General features: G+C 35.9%; 1 protein-coding gene across 1 annotated transcript; it reads right to left on the bottom strand.

Annotated features, from left to right (window-relative positions):
• Window positions 1-1,328: 1,328 nt before the first annotated feature.
• Window positions 1,329-8,391, bottom strand: LOC110459287. The gene is made up of 5 exons (XM_021511471.1): window positions 8,294-8,391; window positions 5,225-5,540; window positions 3,813-4,047; window positions 2,813-2,911; window positions 1,329-2,236 (listed from the first exon to the last, which is right to left on the bottom strand). Exons 1-5 carry the CDS (start codon window positions 8,389-8,391, stop codon window positions 1,329-1,331), a joined length of 1,656 nt encoding a protein of 551 aa, XP_021367146.1.
• Window positions 8,392-14,340: the final 5,949 nt, after the last annotated feature.

Below are 14,340 nucleotides of genomic sequence, written 5' to 3'. Positions count from 1 at the left end.
GTCCGGCTCTCTAAGTGCACGTCGCCTTACCTGGTTTGATCTACAGCTCTGTATCACCTGTATAAAGATTTCTTCGTCTACGTTTGTAAACTCAGTCTTTCGACAACCTTTAAAGATCTGTAACAAATTCGTCCAAAGATTGCCCTTCTTTCTGTGCGCACGAGCGGAAGTTGTAAACTTCAATTTGTGTGTTTTTTCTCGGTTTAAAATATGTCGATAATACCTGTTTCGTAGCAACATATCATAGGTGTTTGAAATTCTGACTGTGAATTGAGATAGAAATCATATAAAAAAAATAAGGGTATTACTATATAAAAAAAGAACAGGTATGCAACGCCTCCAATGTCAACTATGACAAAAGTCGCTGAAATCGGAGAAAATATACGATTTACACGCTGTTTAAGCTTATAATACATACAATTAAAAAACAACCATCCTCTCACATGAGTTCTTTAAATATATTTCTATATTTGGTATCACGAAAGCATTTTAAAATGCTGGTTTTGTTTAATGTTTTTATACGCCCCGTCAAAGACGGGGACGTATTATGTTATCACGTGAGCGGGTGGGCGGGCAAACGATGTCCGCTCGATATCTCGAGTAATTATTAACGGATTAACATCAAACTTCACAACAAGGTTAATTACCATGAAACCTCGGAAAAGTTTGATAACCGCCATTATCCGACCATAATTTGTGGAGTTATGCCCCTTTATGGACTTGCCGAAACAGTGTCGGCTCGATATCTCGAGTAATTATTAACGGATTAACTTCAAACTTCACAACAAGGTTAATTACCATGAAACCACGGACAAGTTTGATAACCGCCATTATCCGACCGTAATTACTGGAGTTATTACCCTTGGTTTCATTAATGCGATGCATGCGTTCCATGATGTTGTATTGCACTCATTGATCTACCAGTTATGTTGAATGATTTCTCTTTTAATATCAATTACTCACAAATACTTCATATATTTCAATCATACAAACAACTGCTCATTCAATGTGTGACGGGCGTATTATATACCGCTCGCGGTAACCTTGTTTATGTTTACAACACGGTTGAAACTCAGGGGTTGACAACTCCATTAGTTATATACTGTCTTCAACTGGTAAATTGCGGGAAATTCAAATTTTAATATCGTCGACAACATGATTTCGAAACATCTTGATGCCACTGCATGGTATGTTGTTATGTATTGTGTTGAAATGTCTTAAAAGCCTTTTTACCACTATTAATAAGATCTTGCTTTAGATATATCCTTTCAAAGTCACAAATGTAGTGTCACTGGTGATCAAAATTTCTTCAATATTCGAATAGTTTTTTATGTCGCCTTTCCCTTCCCCCGTCCTTTTCCTTTGCCTTTTCCTTTGCCTTTCTTGCTGCAATTATGGCAGTACCATTTGGCATTGTCCTTTTTCAAGAATGCTTCATTTCCTTTAAGATTCACACACTTGTAATGGAACCAGCAATTGCATGTGTCACATGCAATGCTCTCATCTCCAATACTGTCCGTTTCCCATTCACAGTTACTATTACAAACACAGCAAATGTCCACATCTTCAACTGTTTCTTTTGTAATTTTTGGCTTCTTTCCCTGTTTTTCTCCCGAAGCAGTTACTTTTGCACGCAGTGCCTGTTTCTTTTTTCTTGGGACAGTTGTTTTAACAAATTTAAGGGATTGTGAAATTGAAATCTTGAGAAAGTGTTCTGTTACATCTTTGTACAAATCCATGACAAGTGTTAACAAAACTTCATCCTCAATTTCATTATCATCAATGGAGCCAAATAAGTCAATCCATTTTTCGAGAAGTATACCGTTTTCGTCAACTGCAGATCTGCACATCATGTGGATGTTGTGATAGTGTAAATGGAAATGTTCATTTGTCAGCTGTGCCTGAACAACCTCATTTAACACTAAGAAAAATCCAAAAACCTCTTCGTTGACAATATGTAGTCCCCTGGAAGTTCCTTGCTTGAAGTCAATTTCCATCATACTCTCTTCAGTGTCTTGAATTTGGTCTTCACTGATACGGAATTGTTTCAACATAATCTGCTTCTTGTAGTCAAGCCGTCGCACCATTTTGCTCTGTTTGCTACTCTGACTTAACTTTCTGGAAACTGATTCTTGCAATCGTTTCGCGATTTTGTGGACACATGCACCAGCTATGTATCTGATTTTGGCCTTGATGTTCAATTTTTTCTTCTTGTTCTTCCATAACTTTCTGAGATCTGGATTCAACAGTTTTGTCCATTAACCAAAAGGCCAATTTTGTCGAAGACTTGTTCTGCTGCTTTGACAACGTCTCCACTCTGAAGAGGTTTTTCACTTTAGTGATGTGTATGTCACTGATTAAAAACTTGTTCAGTTTTTCATAAGCTGTAGTCCAGTTTTGTGAAGTCTTCAGTTGTCCTTTCGTGATGCTTTCAACAACTGAGTACATAAATTGTAGGTGTGTCTCTAAGTCGTTGGGTTCTAATGACGACAGGAGAGATGTGAAGTTGGAGAAGTCACTGTCACTCAGAAACTCTTGCAAAGACCATGGAGAATCAACAATTTGAATGTCTGAAAATTCAGCTTCATCTGGTGTCAAAAATGTTGATTCATTGTCTGTCGCTTGAGATGAGCCTTGCTGAGGTTCCTGGTAGTGTTGTGACACATTTTCAACTGTAGTAAGGTTGCTTTACAGCAAGACAGGTCATCCTTTGGATCTTGAAAAGGTGTAATATAAAAATCATAAACACATTCTGGGTGTTTCAACATAGCTGCACGACTGTTAAAGTTCCTTATAGATAATCCTGCCTTACTCTCAGCTCTGCCTATGGCCACTCCCATTTGTCCTGGTGCAAAGAATGCAAAGCAATCGACCTCAACATTCCTGATGGTCTGTCCCTGAGCCCTATGCACTGTCAAGGCAAATGCAAGTGTGAGTGGTATCTGCGATCTCGATGCTAATGTTTTTTGTTGCTGAGTATCATATGTTGCAAACTTAACAACTGACATTGTCACAAGTCTACCACTAAAATTTACAACAGGCAGCTGTCCCTTGGAGAGTTTGTGAACATTTCCTCGCATTCCATTGTACAGTCCATTTCCAATGTTTTTTATGAGGATAACTGGTGCTCCCTGTTTCAAAATCAATGTTTTTGGCATTTCCTCGTAACAACTTCAAGATACCTGCAAGTAAAATAATACTTTTCTTAAACCACAATCAAATACATGGTTAATTGATACAGGCCGCTTTGGCCCCTTGTTATATACATAAAATGTTATGTTATTGAATATATTAATGATTTTCTTCTACATTTTTCACCAGAATTGATCATATTGCATAAGAAATTAATCTATAAATCTTTCTCATACAATAATGTATATATACTATCATTTGCATAAAATGTACTGTTCAAAATCATATAAAGAAAACCAGAATTGTAAGCCAATGGATACCCCCACTCTACTATTGATGTTAATGTCTCAGGCAATCGGTGCCATTCAGTGGCCATAGCCGCCAACATGAATCCTGACATTTACAAGCTTAAGTCTGTCTTTTATATAAAATACATATCACCAAGTATCACTCCCACAAAATATCAACAAAATTATAACTCAAGTTATTACTGTTATTTTCCCAGCCAATCAGAGGCCATGCATGGTGGCCATCTTGAATCCTAAAATAAACAGTTGGCCATTTGATGTACCAGTAAGTGATCAAGTGCGACCTTGACTGATGACCATCTAAAGGTTACAACTGTATGGTGTAATTCAATATACAGCACATAGTCTCACACAAAATTGAAATGTACAAACATTCATCTTGGGCCTTGTACACCTGTGATTCTCCTTCCATCTGATCTAGCATCTCGTGATTGACATAGCTAGCATCAAAATTGGTTCCATATAGTCGAATCACTTCGTCACCTTCATTTATGTTTTGTATTTGCCTGTCAAGAGTTTTCATCAACTGTAATGTCTGCTGCGAAGGTGCTCCATTACACAGCTCGTTCACTGCTGCTATTAAATCATCCTCGTGTTGTCGCATAACCTAAGTAAAAAAGGTAAATGAACATTTATTTTCATTTCATACAGGGACATTACTCATTCTCTAAACATATTTGCTCTTTGGAAATTTCACTAAAATTATATATATTATAATTTGCATTTCCATATTGACACCAAAATCAGGAACGAATTCTCCCTTTCATGTAGGCCACTACTCTGCCACAAATATCCACATACAACATGAATACAAAATTTGAAATCTCTGAGTCTCCCTTCATGGATGAATGAACACATTTGCAAATGTAGGAAAGTCAAGGGTGGACCAGACAAACATGTACTTATAGATTTATGCCCATGTCTATCAAAGCAAGAGTAGAACTATATATAATAATATATAAATATAACTTACTTTGGTTAAGTTCACATGGTGAGGAAATGTCTTGGCAAATATGTGGCTTTCAAAGCAGTACTTTCCATCATCCTAAAGTCTGTAATTTGGAACTGGTGGCAGCTGCTTAAAGTCTCCAGATGCAATCAACTTTAAAAAAAGATAAATATTACATATAAGAATGTAATCAACGGTTGAATTTTTACTATTAATATTATACATTTGTAAGTGTGCATTATATTTCTAATACATGAGGCCCAATGGGCCTGCATCGCTCACCTGGTATTAATCTCACACTTGTAATCTTAAAAGTGGACTAAAATACAGCTACAGGCAGAATATCAGTGTTTGATTCAAAAGAACCTATTTAAAGATTTAAACATGAAGCCTGAGTCCTTGAATGTCGAACAAGGACATTAGGTTGAAAGTGGGTCAAGGTCATTCATTTGAACAAACTTGGTAGCCCTTCATCCCAGCATGTTACTGGCCAAATATCATCATCATAGGCCTTTTGGTTATTGAGCAGAAGTTGTTTAAAGTAAAATATTGACGCCGGGCGACGGACGCCGCACCATGGCATAAGCTCACTTGGCCCTTCGGGCCAGGTGAGCTAAAAAAGTATTCAGGGCAAGATACAGCAAATTACGTAGTTATGTGGCTTCCACATTTAAGTGTTATAATGTCTGTCTAGTCTGTCTGTTATATCAACCTGTCTGTCTAGTCTGTCTTTATGTTCTATATACCTGTCTGTCCTTCTTTATGTATACTATATCTACTTTTCTGTCCTTCAGTCTGTGATTTGTCTATATTTTGTACTAATCAAAATAATTACCTGAATACCACCAAAAACATGATCTGTCTGTTTCACATGTCGGCACACAAACTCGACCATCTGGAACACTTTCGCTGACAGCATACTAATCTCATCTATGATCAAAACCTCTGTGGCGAGTATTCTCCCTTTGGCATCAGCATATCTGTCATCATTGTCAAAAAGTTCTTGTGACGTTTCATGGCTGTATCTCCCATCCATAATTCCAGACCAGTGATGGAGTGTTGTTGCATTTGCACCTAACTGGAAGCCGGCCATCCCAGTTGTAGCAGTCAGAGCAACCTTCTTGTCAAAAAGCTGGTCTTTAATGATTCTCCTGGAAAAAATATATATATATACATACACAAAAATTATGAATATTTGTTCAATAGCATGACCGCTCTTGAAAAAAGAAACAGGAATTTCACTGTGAACATATCTAACAATAACATATGAATGTAGATTATAACATTTTTCTTATTTCAATACAGAAATATAACCAGAATATGTAACTTCAGTTATTATGTACTTTTTGTCTTTCGTTGCAGGTTGGCTATCAACTTTGAACACAGAGAAGACAGCTATGTGAAGTTCAAAACAATATTGGACAGATGTGTGGAGTTCTATACCAGTATAGATATGAATGCATGCACACCATCTAAGGAGTGTTTATCGAAAATTATCCCAAGAGTATTCTCGGTGTCACCCTCCTTCAAATATGAGAAAGGTGTAAGACAAGTTGTGTTTAAAAATATTAAACGCCAAACGAGCAGCAGCAGCAAAGCATTAATAATACCCAAGATTTGCACATATTCCTTAAACGAACAAAAGGAATTTGAACTAAAATGTCCACTTACATCTATTGTTAATGGTGAGCAGATGTATTGTACCGTGTCATTTGGGAGGGAAACAACTACTTTAACAGTTAGAGACAAGACATTCAACTGTGGTTTCTCTATGGACATGAATCAAAAATATATAGATGGTGTTCATCTCATTCACTCTATGAAATTTTGCCAAGGTATACATATTGACAGTGAATTTGCCAGTTCTGCATTTGTAAGAGAATCGCTGTCTTGTATCCAAGATGAAAGTAGTGTAAAGGTGATACAGCGATCAGTCTTGCAAGATTATCCTTCCATGGAATTATTTAAGCAATATGTGTTGTGAAAGGTGTAAAAATTCAAGTAGAGTAGCAATAAGTAGAAAGAGAAAGTCCACTGACAATAAGGAAAATTGTGTTAAAAAAAAAACATGTGACAATGCTAATGATACAACTGATTCAATATTAACACCACAAAACAACTGTCAACTAGTGATACAAATAAACAATTGAAAGAGTCGACTGTCATACAACTTTCACATGACGATCATGAAGACATGGAACAAATTTTAGAAAAGGTGACGGGTACAATGGCGGCACCAGATCATCTAAAATTGCTACTACAATCTCAACTACAAAATTGTAAGAAAGGAATTGACGCACATCTAAGACGATGGGATCCTGAAATTATAAGTGTTTGTCTGGGATTATTTTTAAGATCACCACAAGCTTATGCAGATTTGAAAAAATCTGGGTTTTTGGTTCTCCCGTCGAAGCGTTTATTGCAATATTACAAAAATTCTGTCAAGCAATCTCCAGGATTTAACAATGACACTGGATGAAACAAGAGGCAAAAAGGCAAATCATTTCAGACTTTGGAAAACATGGTGGCATTGTAATAGATGAAATGTCGATTCAGGACGATCTTGTGATTTCAAAATGTGGTGATGTTTGGAATCTTGTGGGTATGGTTGATATGGGTAAAACTAACAACAACATTGATATTATATGCAACAATGAAAAGAAAGTTCGACTAGCTACTCATGCTTTACAATTTGTGTTCCATGGTCTAACTGGGTTCAGATGGCCAGTAGTTTACTTTGGGTCTGATCCTGCAACAACGCACCAGCTATATACAATCTTCTGGAAATGTGTTGATGAATTGGATGATCGAGGGTTTACAGTGGACTATGTTATGACCGATGGTGCTTCTACCAACAGATCATTCACCAATATGTTATTCTGTGGACCTCCACGTGCTTCTTCATATCTTTTTGTGATGTGTTTTATAGAGAACACCAGATTGCTTCAATACAAGACATCATGCATGTATTCAAAAAAATCAGAAATAATGTAGAATCCAGCAAATTGGACAATAAAACAAAATCTGGACGTTACCTGGTTTTAAACGATAGATGTATTCTGTGGGAACACTGGATTGAATGTTTTAACTATAACTTTCAAAATGGCTTTGCAACTCATCCTAGCCTAACAGATGAGCATGTCAACCTAACCCCTGCCTGAAAAATGAGAAATAAGCTGGCGATGGATGTGCTTAACAAAAACATGCTTTATCTGATGAAGCAATATCAGGCAACTTTGGGAGATCCAGAAAGACTTGCTTCATCTGTTGAACTACTTGAGCACACTTCTGTGCTTATCAATATATTTTGTGATCAAAACCGGCCACTTTCCAGCATATCTGATGAAAGGATAAAAAACATTCAGCAGGCAGTAGATTTCTTCAACACTTGGAAATCGAATATAAACGAATCGGTAGTACATCTTGCCAAGAAAAACCTCATAACATGGGAGACAAGGGAAGACACAAATTCCTCACTCACTGGATTCATTTCACTTTGTAAACGGATGCTAGGAAAGGGGAACACCATCAACCCTGGATACATAAACTCAGACCCTGTTGAGAACCTGTTTGGCCAACAAAGGGGTCTAAGAAATGGGTTAAATACAAATCCAACACTAGCACAGTATGGGCCTTCCAATACAGCGATTATTCTTGGACAATGTAGCGTTTCAAGCAAGGCCAACTCAGGGAAAACTGCCTCATATTTTTCTGCAACAACACCATGTCCGTTAAATCCAGCTAGAAATAAGGATGCAAGAAAAAAGAGAATGTCTATTAGGATTTAATAGGCATGGTGTCGTTGCAGAAATGTTAACATTTGCCCCTGATTTGGTCGTGTTGACAGAAAACGTGACTTATTTTATTCCTTTATTGCAATAAGATTATTAAATATAGTGCTTACTTCAAAAGATGCGTTTTTCCAGTACCGCATTGTCCTGTAACAATGATACTGTGTCCTCCTCTTCTCAAAGTCACCACCTCGTCATGTGCTCGCGCCATTATTGTTTATATTTTGTGATTCCGGCCGGACTCCGGATCCGTTTTTACATATTACCTGACTATTCACCCCGGACCTGCAAAAAAGATGGCCGACACTTTTCCGTCATGGTGCTCGTGACAGGCGATCTCCGGCAGTTTTTAGCTGAAAGGGAACTGGTTAAAAGCGGTGAGTGATACTTTATGGTTAGCGAGGGTCAAGTAATGTTCGCGGCATCGGTAGATAACAATAGATAGCGTGTAAATCGTATATTTTCTCCGATTTCAGCGACTTTTGTGATTGTTGACATTGGAGGCGTTGCATACCTGTTCTTTTTTTATATATGGTAATACCCTTATTTTTTTATATGATTTTTATCTCAATTCACAGTCAGAATTTCAAACACCTATGAACATATGTAGTTTCAGTTTCTCCTTTTTGAGCTTCATATATGTCATATGCTTTATCTCAGACGTAGTGGAGGAGTAGGGCTCTCCGACGAGTGTCATCGTCTAGCTCCATTGCTACGAAGAGGTTTTCAAGTCTGTTAAGACATCTCTCTCATCTGGTGCCGGCACTCGACTTGTCGACGCCCGAATCAAATGGTGGAAACGCTGGGAGTTTATCCATGGTTTTCCTCGTCGCCAAATGGTGTAACGTTTCTGATGATAGCCGATATATTTCAAAGTAGATTCATAGATGGCGAACACACAACTCCGGACACCATGCTGGTTATTTTATTTCTCACTTTATTAGTGTAGCCGGGTATCAAATTGACCACCAAATCGTTATTTGTCGTGAATAATTCTTTATTCGACATAGCTTAAAACACCTACACTCTGTAACAAACACAAATTAAAAGACTACAATTACTCAGAGCGTATACACATTACACATATAAGTTATAAGAAAGGGAGGTTACTCGTAGATATCACTAGTTACATTTAACACGAGTATAAACTATAAATGGACACATTTAATTACATTTGACTAAGATATCAACTTCGTAAGAATTATTATTACAATCATGCTATTTAAATTATATTAAATAGCGAACATAACATATAACATTAAACTGATTTTTCAGAGCGAAAGATCTACTTTCCTATAAATTACTTGTAAAGATCTAAATCATAATGCACATAGATAAACTTTTCCCATAAATAAGCATAAAAGAGGTAATCGCCTGTGTATGGTACAGAGCCGTTTCAACTTCATACAATACTAATCACCGGTGATCCATGCTTTCTTCCTTTTGCTTACGTGATAACATCTAAAATGCATAAAAGCCTTTCTTACTCATAATAATCTGGATATAAACATACAGAAGATTATGGAATAATTTAACCATTACTCATTTATATTTAAATTGAAGAAAATACAAAATACTACTTTGCACAATGTAAAGTTACAACTCACAATGGAGATTTTGAATAGAGAATAATTTAATTTTAAATGCCAAACTAATAAAGTTTACAGCTAATCCATACTATACAAGATAGCTAAATACAATAGATTGAAATCATACATAAAACAGAACTTACCTACAAATTCTCTGTCTGTCTTACAGTCCCTTTGTCATAAAATGTCTTGATCAAAAATAGGTCTTTTCAGTTTGGCAGGCAAGAGAGTACTGGTTTTCCTTACAAAGAGATTCCCGCCAAACTGACCAAAGGGTATTATCATAGTTTGACCAATAGAAATCTGCACAGCTATCACATGTACGCCATGTGATATATAAAAATAACTATACAGGTAAGGTGATATATAAAAATAGAAATACAGGTAAGTTATCAAATAATCACTCCCTGTAACCTATAACACACACATATCTCTTTTACACACTCTAAACAATTTGGGCACAAACAAATAGACATGTATACATACAAATTATATAATACAGGATAGTGATCACCCTATTACATCAGTAAAGAGTTACTTCCGGTGTTCCGGTCGGGTACATACTAAAGTACTGATTATATAAAATGGACATTACAGGCCTGTATTCAGCGCCGTTGTTATTCCTGACCTCAACAACAAAATAACTTAATGCTTCATTTAGTTCAGGTATTGTTAACTTCATAGTCTGTACTGAAGCTTGTAACATCCATATTTTCCCCACTTGTTTTCTCACGGTCTTGAAGCCATCCAATGAAGACACTAACGGCCCGTTTTGTTTTGTATTGAGTGTTTCGGCAAACACCTTCCTTTAATATTGCATTCAGGTCACCTTCTTTCAATGGTTGTCCACATCTACTCTGTTTTTTAAAATCACCGTCTCCATCCGCTTCATTTCCTGTGTAATATTGCCCATTTCTGCATCAGAAATGTCGGAAAATATTGGAGATTTCAGTGTAAAATTTGGAACATCCTTTTCTAGAGCTAACATATCACTCAATACATCATCAGTATCAACCGACTTTTGAGAAAATGCTGACTGTGTAATAAACAGGCATTCATCGTCGGAGGACATTTTGCAAATGGCAGAAGCATGAAAAGAAATGTTGTATATGCATTCAGTGTTAGAATACCTGTACCTGGTTTATATGTGATGAATGAATTGATAAGGTTGAACGCACAGGTGAACACTCATATGCTAGTACCCGTGATTTACCTGTACCTGGTTTATATGTAGTGGACTTCAATAGTGCTATGCTCAACATGTACTATATGCATAACTCGGCCCTAACGGGCCTCGACACTGTTCCCTCTCACACATATAGTACAGTTTTCGGCTCATCTCCTTAACTTTAATGCCTCATTTCTCACTATACAAGCTCATATTGCTATGCCTTCTAACTTTCTTAGTTTAACATTGTCTCTCAACATTATTGCCAGGTAACGCTGGTGCAGAAATTATATGATGACTATATTATTTTTAGGGGGATAGTTGAACGTGAACGGCAATCAATATTACAAGACCAGGACAGATATTGATGGGAGGAAGGAGGATGAGGAATAGAAACTGAACCTCCTCTCTCATGCCTTTGAGAACGTCATGATTTTTTTCAAAAGGCTGCAAGAACTGTACCAACAGTGACATGTCTGCCAGTTACTGTATACTTTTTTTATATTTCTTGTTTTGGAATGACTAACATATCAATTACAGGCATGAATTTAGCATAGTTACAATCGGCGGATTATAAGACAACGATAAAATATGACAAATTGACAATGATAATCCTAAGTCTCGGATGTAAACACCGATCTAAATATATATCTTCTAAGGCAAATAAACACAATAGGGTTCTGCCAAACATTTCGTATGATGTTTATTATTACTCCAACGATTATGTTGAATGTCGTATATAAAATCAATCAAATATTTAAAAAAAAAAAAAAAAAAAAAAAACACTTTGCATGTTCACATTGCTAACAAAATAGAAAACGAGGCAGTCAAAGAAGAATGATGAAAAAGAAAATTTGAGCACAGATGGCAGCACAGAAAACCAGGCGAAGGGCCATAAAATTAAGCAACAGGAAAGGAAAAAAGGTTACATAAACTGGAACTTCATACTGGCAACATGGTCATACGACGACTGAAAACCTGACATAACAAAGGGGAAGCATTCGAAATCAATTTTTTAAGAAATATTGTAGTACCACAACAAAGAAAATGGTAAGAAATACTTTCACTTGATAAGTAAGTGAATAAACCTCTGACTTCACTTTACAAAGCTATATCATTTTCTCTCAAACTCGTGACAGATAAGTCCACAGACCCTTCCAACAGGGAATAGTTCAAACGCTTTCCTTGCAAATGTTTGCTTAATGGAGAAGTCAGTGATCTTTAGTTGGGACGTGTTGAATCTGTGATTATTGATGCTTACAACCTAATGAATGTGATTGAACAGCTTCTGCTGACTAAAGGCACAAATGTTGGAAACTACGTTGGTTTTGATCAATATAAATCTATGGGTGGTGGGAGCAAATTTGAAAAACGTTAAAAATAGGTTTTTAAAAGATAGAAACACTGGCCATGGCTTCCTACTAGTTATTGTCCAGTGAAATAAAAGTCAGCGCCAATGCTAAGCAGTAAATAAAAATCCCTGCTATTCATTGTACGTTTAACAAGGCTAATGCTCAATATCAATAAAATAAAACAAACAAAAGTTATAATGTGTAACTTGATGTTTGTTAATTTCACTCGATTTTACCTGTTCAACTTTGTACATTAAAACTCGTGTGATATAAGAGAGGAATCCCAAACACGGTTGTCTCTTGGCTATGTCAGTGAAAGCAATTATTTCTAAAGTTTTCAACCATATTTCTTGAATCTTCATTTCAACATTCCATACATCAATTGTTCAAGACAGTTTGAAGGTCAAGCTCATTCATTCAAGGTGAAGGCTACAGCTACACAACATGTAACAGATACATTTTCAGTGCTTTCCTAACTAAGTGTTCAAACAAAATTTTATAAACATCAAATCATGCACTACCTGTTTGCATATACACATGCAATCTCAACTTTCAAGTTCTAATACCAACAATAATAAAAACCGTAATGTGCTCTAGCTGGTACATTTGCAGTACTCTTTTAAAATATATTTGAGACTGATATATACATCTTATTTTAAACGCTGGCCTATATAGATGATCAAGCTTAACATATGTTATGAATTTGTATATCCCCCGCAACGAAGGTTGTCCGTCTTTCCGTTTGTCTGTTGACGCAATGTAGTACCGTGTACTCCTCCTAAACTACTGGATGGATTTCAATGAAATTTGCTGATAACAATCCTTGCAGCTTGGAGAAGCGCGAAAAGTATTTTTCGTTGGGTTATCTCTCGTTTTCATGAGGTGATAGCCCTTGGTTCATAAACTTTCTCTAGACCATGACATTGTATAGAAAACGCAAGAACTTTAATTTTTTTATTCAATTCTTTCCAAATTTAGTATGGTACTACTAAAAGCAATAATGTTTAAACATATACCAAGTTTTCTGTCAAGGGTCAACTTTAAAAAAATGTATAAAGATGTCCATTTATGCAACATGTAATTTGAATCAACTCCTTCTTGCCTATAAACTAAGATTCAGAACATTTTCTATTTTCATTTGAGCATTGATGCAATCCCATAAAAGAAATATAAAAACAGGTCCAATTCGTTTGTGTCTCTAGTACTTACAGTACTTTGATTTATCTAATTTGTTCCTTGGAACAGTGATGCAAAATAATTCCATTTGTCATAAGAAGAGACTATTTCACTGCAGTGAATATGTGATCCACTGTATTTAAAAGCTTTTCATTTTTTTGACCGAAATAAAGGTATGGGAAGCAGTCATCGATTTATTCACAATTTGGTTTCTGCAAGTTAACATCCTTAAATACTGTTCAGTTTTAATGAAACTTGGGTTGTGTATAAGCAATATACACAGACTCATGCGAAATTGAAACTTGAAAAAATCATGCATACCCTGGTCAATGTCCACACTTTACAAGATAACTTGCTTGAATAGTCATCGATCAATATACAAACTTAGACTATAAGTTGAAAGTTGAGCGAAATCCATGCATATTTTTTTTAATTAGCATATTACGCTCCAATTGGCCAATGGCTTTTGCCAAGTAACTTTGTCACTGTCATAAGAACAGATTCTGATGAAACTAGGTTAATATATTATTCAACAACAAAGGCAAAGTTCAAAGATGAATAATCTTTGAATCTGTGCATAATCTACTACAAAATTAGTTCTTATAAGAAGCTGTTTCCACAATAATTTAGTAAAATATGACTTAATTCTGATCAAACTTTGTCAACATCTTAAAATATGCCAGTGATTTATAAGTAATAAGGGAATATCTTTGGCTTTAATGGTTTAAAATAATCAGTTATTGACAAAAGGGGTAAATGCCAATTTTTGTTTTTTAACGTTTGAAATATGGACAAAGGGAAGTAATTCCTACGCAAGTAAATTATCTAAAGGTCTAAAATGGTATATTCTAGAGAAAACTTAGTACCCCTCTTCT

This window comes from Mizuhopecten yessoensis, unplaced genomic scaffold (assembly GCF_002113885.1).
Source record: "Mizuhopecten yessoensis strain PY_sf001 unplaced genomic scaffold, ASM211388v2 scaffold10007, whole genome shotgun sequence".
In the NCBI taxonomy this organism is placed as follows: domain Eukaryota; kingdom Metazoa; phylum Mollusca; class Bivalvia; order Pectinida; family Pectinidae; genus Mizuhopecten; species Mizuhopecten yessoensis.
The sequence above is the reverse complement of the archived record's forward strand: the minus strand, read 5'-3'. Positions and strand labels throughout refer to the sequence as shown.